We start from the raw sequence: 6,982 nt of genomic DNA, 5'->3' as shown, positions 1-6,982 counted from the left end.
AAAAATATTATTTTTTTAAATTTATTCATTAAATATTTCGTTAATTATGTATATTATTTATTTCATATTTAATTACTCTATTTTGATTATTTATTTGAAGCGTATATTTAAGTAGAAAAGAACAAAAAATTAAAACTCAATTTAATTTATCTTTAAATATTTCGTTAATTTTCTTAATATATTATTTCTTTTATTTTTCATTTTATTTCTTAACACACAAAAAAAAAAAAAAAATTTATATATATTTGATGGACCCGGATTTGGGCCGGTTACCCGGACCAAAATCCGGGTCCGGTGTGGTCCGTCCGTTACGGATTGGTCCGTAACAGACCGTCAGATGGTCCGTTACGGACCAACGGTTTGGTCCGTAACGGACCAAACCGGCGGGCTCGCCGGAAATGGACTCCGCCCCTTTTTTCACTTTTTTTTAAGATTTTAACCTCAAATTCGACATTTTCTTACATTTTAACTATAGAAACATGAATTTAACCCATATTCATATCCTAAACATTCAAACTTTCACAAATTCAAAGTAGTTATTTATAGAAAATATGTCTAACCTTCAAGAAAATGACGGTCTCCGGTGAATCCGAGGTGGCTCTGGTCTTGGTCGAAGTTGGTGAGGTCCGGGCAGTCCGTAGGCGATGTCGACGGTCGGTAGCTGATTTTTCCCTTTTTTCTTTTCTTTTTTCTCTCTATTTTCTCTTCTCTTCTTTCCTCTAAATGAGGGTATTTTCGACCCTACACATTTTGTTTACATTTTTTTTTTTTTTTAACAAATTACTTGGTCAAAGGCTATTATGGAAAACATACAGGGTGGGGCAGCCATTGCCCACCATTTCCTCTGAAATAATGCCCGTTGTTTGGCAAAACTAAGAATTAAAATTTAAGTTAAAGTCAGAAATTAATTTTAACTTCGCATTTCATGAGGTTCGTAACTTTTCAATTGCACATTTTATTAACTTTTATTAAAATTTACTAAAAATTAGATTTTTATCCAATCCAAGAGGCGTGGGGGGGTGGGGGGCAATAACAATATATGTTTAGTAAGTAATCCCAATTTTGAAAGTAAATTATCATCTATAACAAATTTCAAAATCACAAAATCTGGAGAGAAAGAAAATCGGATCATTAACAACCAGATTCAATATTTTAATTCTATTGTTCTAAAGAAAGCCTTTAGCATTAACCAGATCACAACTACTGCACGAAGTCACCATTTTCAAAAAAAACATGTTTAAAGTTAAATTCAAAAAGACATGAAACCACAAAATAGTGTCACAATATATAGGTCATAGTTACAATTTTTGCATAAAATGACCCATGCATGTAATTGAAACTATTATCTACAAACGACTGTTTAATTTTGTGCTTCACCAATAGATGTAAGCATGACACAAAAATTGTTAATAATTATTCTGAAGAAACTGTGAACAAGGAAACAATTATTCTGAAAAAATAAAGCTGGAAATTTGTGCTCAAAATTTTTTTTTTATTTTTTTTATTTATGGATAATCATGTCATAGAGATATATGATTCTATTTTTTGTTCTAGGACTTTGGATAATGTTGGGACTGTATGTATATTTAGGAAGTGAAAGATCAGAGAAAACAATCATTAAATGTCACTACAACATTTTATATATTTTATAGCAAAAAATATAACATTCTTATTGGTAATGTTATAAAATAAAATTCAGTTTTATCTAATTAAGTGCCCAAAATACTTCCCTCCATTATGTTACCCAAATATTACTCCTGTCTTCTTAACCCTGATTTTTTTTATTTCATTGAATCACACATCTCTTTCATTCCTGCCTCTCTTCCTCTTTGATTCATTTCCCTTATTTTTTTCAACAAATCAATTCATCTCTTCCATACCCTCATTTTCTTTACCCTTTGATTCTATATATAGAACCATAATGATGACCGCACCGGACCATACCCATTAGCTCTGGTGCGACCCGAGTGTTTCTTTCTTTTTGTGATTGAGATTTTGTTTTTGTTTCACTTTATAAATTTTATTGAAAGATCCTTTTGTTTGTCTTTTACATGGCAGAAGAGAAGGAGAGAGATTGGGAAAAAGAGGTGGGCAGTGGACTGAGGTGCTGTTGTGAGCCTAGGGCTTTCATTTACCACTATTTCTTGGTCATTTTTGGTTAAATAGCTTTCAAATATTATTTCTTTGATTATTGGTTGGGAATTTCTTTTTAAATATTCTAGTGGAATATGTAATGTAAGTAAAAATTAGTTATGGCAGATTCGAAATGCATTTGTTTTGTGTTGATTATTGTGTGATTGTTGAATTATTTGTTATGGCCTTTTTAAGACAGCAAAGTGCAGGCTTCTTGTGCCAAAATAAGTTGGTCAAAAGGTTGTTATTGTGCCAAAATATAATATCAAATTTAATATGCAGGAGCGTAATTAAACACAATAATTTATTGAAAGAACCTTATGGTATATAAACTACAAAGAAAACAGGAATGAAGAGAAGAAGAGATCCGAGGTAAGTGAAATATCACTCTTTCCATAAGACAAAATTGCCTCGTAATGGTGCTAACGGTTCACTGTGCTTATATCCTAAGATACAACGGATAGAACTTGTGGTAGAAACACTTTAAACTACAAGTTCCAGCGAACTCAAACATAATTTATCCTCTCCAAAAGAAAAAAGATATGGAATGATTTTTGGAGAGTTTTGCAAGAGATTCTATGAAATGCTCAATGCAAAAGTGATATGGGATGCAATATGGATGTCCAAAGGGTACTATTTATAGAAGATGAGGGTTGTAGGTGAAGTGTTGTATATCAAACCTCGCAACCTTACAAATAGATCCATCACTTGTTGTCGTTAACTTGTCGCTGACCTCTCGCTCTAGTGCTAATGTCGAAATATTAATAGAAACTTTTTTTACCCGCTCGTTGCTCGATCGATAGCCCGCTCGAGAGATAGGTGAGCAACAGAATTAGGCAAAAATCTAGGCCAGTTTTTCCTCTATTATTCTTCCAACTTTGGAGTGCAACTTCTCATTAATCAGAAATTGGTTTTGACACGAAAGTCACTTTTTCACATTTTTTGTATTAACACTTAACATATTATCCTTCAATTTTAAACCAATTTCCAACAAGGCTTGAGTTAATAACATAAAAAGAGCTTTCAAAATGTATTGTATTGTATTCTACAGAATCATATGAATAAAATATCAGTTAAATTGATTACCATGTTGGGTGCTTTCAATCCGAAAATATTGGTTCATCACATCGCTTTAGGATCTAATGCTATGAGAGTTCGGGTTGATGAAGCTATGAAACTTAATGCATTTTTTTGGAGGCCTACTTCTGATATGACTTGTATTGAAGAATGTATTGGTACCACAGTTGCATGGCCTTTGACAAAGTTGTAATGGAGTAAATAGCATAGACAATAAGGTTAAATTTTATACTGTAATATCTTCAATCACAAATTAGAGTTTTGAATTTTTTTACTCTACATTATTTTACAATCTAATAAGTTGTATCATGTTGTTAATTTTCAGATTTAAATGCATCATTAGTTTGACAGAAGTGTTTACCAAACAGGTTACAGAGTTCAAGAAATTTTCATTCGAAGAACTAGAATGAGATAATTTTAATTTAATTTTATTTATTATCTACTATTAGTATTTGACCTACAAGATAATATAGATGGTTGTTTGGAATTTATTATTGGCTTGGTTACGGTTATTCATATTTTTAGTCCAAAAAATAATGATATTGAATAATTACATTTGGCAATTTAGGAATTAGGAATGCTATGTAATTTGTATACATTACAAGAAAAAAATGCTGTTGAAAATAATACATTATATTCAGTAAGTGCTATAAATATTAAAATATTATGATAGAAAAAGAATACTATTGAAGATGTAACCATGGCTATGAAAGGATTTTATTAAAATCAAAATTATATGAGAAAAATGCTATCAATTAAAAAAAAGATTACACAAAAAGAATGTTATAAATACTAAAATAATGACGATACTTAAATTCTGTGTAAAAGTTTTTTTTTATAACACTTTATAATAGCATTTATAAAATGATATCGTAGTGGTACGATTAATAACACCACCTATAATAACATTCGGAAAAATGCATGATAGTATTTTTAGCAAACTATAGATGACTTGATATGTTGTAGTGCATCATTTATTTAATTCTCAATTAAGTAAAATTATTCTTTCTGATTTAAATTAATATATTTATTAAAATATATATATTAATTATAACCTAATTTTTGAAAGAATCTACAAGTTTAATATTTTTGAAATTGTATTATTAAATTATGATAGTTATCATTTTTTCCACACTAAAGTCTATCTATTCCAAAATCATGAATTGGTATTAGCCTCTTTTTTGTCTTCCATTAAAAGAGGTTTTTGGGAAAATGAGTTTTAAAATGATGATTTTTTGAAGAATGTGTGGTTAAAAAATAAAAAAAATAAAAATTTTGAATATACGTGGAGAACATTTTATTGTATAAATGTGTGTTTGAAAATGAGTTTGAGAAAAAAGAGTTTTAATTTAATGAAAGACAAACATGGGCTTAATGTATTATTAGGTTGTAAAAAGTCGTTTTTTCTCCCTACATCCCACGCTGATAAGGGGGAAAAAAGTAGGGTTATCAAATCAACTCTACCACAATCACGACATTTTTCAAAAGTTTAGAATTGGAATAAGAATACGAGTGATTAAGTCAAAATATCACGAAAATTTAATAATAAAGTACGAAATCTTGAATTTTATATTGCTCCAATAAAGGATGAACAAATTCATACATAATATTGAAATGTTTCTCCACAGATGGAAGAAAGAAAAAATACTCAAACAACTTCTTGGATCTCGTCCAGGGCGTAGTTATTTGTCGAAACATTAGCATAATTCACTTTGTTAAACCGCACAACAACTGGGTAGCGAGTCTTGGGATCCTGAAAAATTTAAAAAACCATATGAATATCGGAAAAAATACACTGAAACAAGAAGCTTAGCCACACTCTTTACCTGGTCAACAGCTACAACTGATCCCACACCCTTGTACCAGTAGGACTCCTTGCGAAGGATTCTAACCTGTATTTATATTATGAAATACTATATTACGGTGTAACAGTGATTCTTTAGAAAATGTATGGTTAAAAAGTAGAAAAAACTTGGAGTTTGATTGTAAATTTTTTTTTATTGGAAAATATGGTACTTCACTTCGTGAATACAGAAAATGAATTACTTCAAGAATAAGTTAAGATAGCCATTAATTAGCAATTACACACCTTAGTTCCTCTCTTGGGTCCAATAGGAGGCGGCTTGGCCGCCGGAGCAGTGGCTGCAGCGGGTGCAGCTACCTCCTCCGCCCGTACGCTCAGCCTTGAATTGCTGTTTTTCTTGGATGTCAACATTAACATGCTGCATCGATTTGTGCTTGTGCTGGGGATGACATTCGGTACTCCCAAAAATCCTGAGGCAGCAGAAGTCATACTGCAACTTGCCATGATTTTCCTCTTTCTTTTTTTAACTTTTCTTTGTTCCGTTCCAAACTCTTTCTGGGTGTAAAGACACAAAAGATTATGGATCAAAGATTTTGGATAAGATGAACAAAAAATAACAAAACAAAAACGACGAAGTTTAAAATGGTGTAGCCAATAGAATGCTGCCATATGGCCCATATCTCATCTTGTGGATCATAGCATGTCATCCATCCATGGTACTTCAGCTTCTGGATTCTGTCGTTAACGGGCATTTTTTTACTTTAAAATGTTTATAAATAATAAATAAGTATTTCCTTATTTTTAATTATGTTGATCGTTTTTGTCTAACTTGTCTTGAAAATGTGATTAAAATTCAAACGGTTTGTTTGAGATCAATGCGGTGGTTTACGTGTTATTTAATGGAATATAATATCCAATGTTAAGCCTCAAACTGACAATCATTATTTGAAAACTATTTTTTCTATGTACTCATTTTTAATTACACATTCTCACATTAAAGTATGCTGCGCGTAAATTCATAACCGTTTCCTACATCTTGACCATACATTTTCCTAAAAATCATTATTCAAAACTTTATTTTATCCAAATAATGATCGTCAAACAAGGGCTACATTTATTAATTGGTTTAATAAATATTAATGTCTAAAATCTTATTGGTTATTTGAAAAGTGGATAGCTTCTTAAATGTAATTACACATTCTCACATTAAAGTATGCTGCGCGTAAATTCATAACCGTTTCCTACATCTTGACCATACATTTTCCTAAAAATCATCATTCAAAACTTTATTTTATCCAAATAATGATCGTCAAACAAGGGCTACATTTATTAATTGGTTTAATAAATATTAATGTCTAAAATCTTATTGGTTATTTGAAAAGTGGATAGCTTCTTAAATGTACACCTTGATGGCAAAGTGATCAATTTTTAGGCATTTGTAGTAATTCTATTTGATCGAAAACGTGAATAATAATAAAAAAAAAACTCTTGTTAATAACATACGAACTGACGTTTGCTCTAATTCGTCCGCATGGAATTGAAAAATATTGAAATCCATCAATTAACTAAAAAAATTAAAATATCTTGTTAATCAAGAAAAACTAAAGTTATTACAACCTTAATGCATATTTATACGCTCATAACAAATCTTAATCATTTTGAGATCTAATTCTGTAGATAAATCCAAAGAGTAATTATATTGTCACCACAAATTTTACTTACTAGTTACATCGGTTTTGCCTGGATAATTAACACCTGCAACTCGCTAATTCGCTCACAAACCTTTGGTACACACACAAGACAATAATGATGTTTAACCGAAAATTCCACCACCAAATTCTTCTTGCTTTTCTTGTTCTTTTATTCAATATTTGAATCTTTTACTGTATGAATCTTCACATTCATAAATTATATCTTTAAATAGGAGTTATATATTTTTATGGTGTACGGATGATGATGATGATGAAA

General features: G+C 30.5%; 1 protein-coding gene across 1 annotated transcript; it reads right to left on the bottom strand.

The window, feature by feature from the left end:
* Nucleotides 1-4,748: 4,748 nt before the first annotated feature.
* LOC111388435 (photosystem I reaction center subunit IV B, chloroplastic-like) lies at nt 4,749-5,630 on the bottom strand. Its single transcript, XM_023013137.1, has 3 exons — nt 5,300-5,630; nt 5,037-5,102; nt 4,749-4,963 (listed from the first exon to the last, which is right to left on the bottom strand). Exons 1-3 carry the CDS (start codon nt 5,516-5,518, stop codon nt 4,859-4,861), a joined length of 390 nt encoding a protein of 129 aa, XP_022868905.1. The 5' UTR covers nt 5,519-5,630; the 3' UTR covers nt 4,749-4,858.
* Nucleotides 5,631-6,982: the final 1,352 nt, after the last annotated feature.

The sequence above is a fragment of the Olea europaea genome, unplaced genomic scaffold, assembly GCF_002742605.1.
Source record: "Olea europaea var. sylvestris unplaced genomic scaffold, O_europaea_v1 scaffold492, whole genome shotgun sequence".
Taxonomy (NCBI): Eukaryota; Viridiplantae; Streptophyta; class Magnoliopsida; order Lamiales; family Oleaceae; genus Olea; species Olea europaea.
The sequence above is the reverse complement of the archived record's forward strand: the minus strand, read 5'-3'. Positions and strand labels throughout refer to the sequence as shown.

Coding starts and splice junctions, on each gene's coding strand:
- LOC111388435 (XM_023013137.1), bottom strand. CDS start 5,518: ATGGCAAGTTGCAGTATGACTTCTGCTGCCTCAGGATTTTTGGGAGTA. Junction 5,103..5,299: donor GACCCAAGAGAGGAACTAAG/GTGTGTAATTGC, acceptor ATATAAATACAG/GTTAGAATCCTTCGCAAGGA. Junction 4,964..5,036: donor CAGTTGTAGCTGTTGACCAG/GTAAAGAGTGTG, acceptor TAAATTTTTCAG/GATCCCAAGACTCGCTACCC.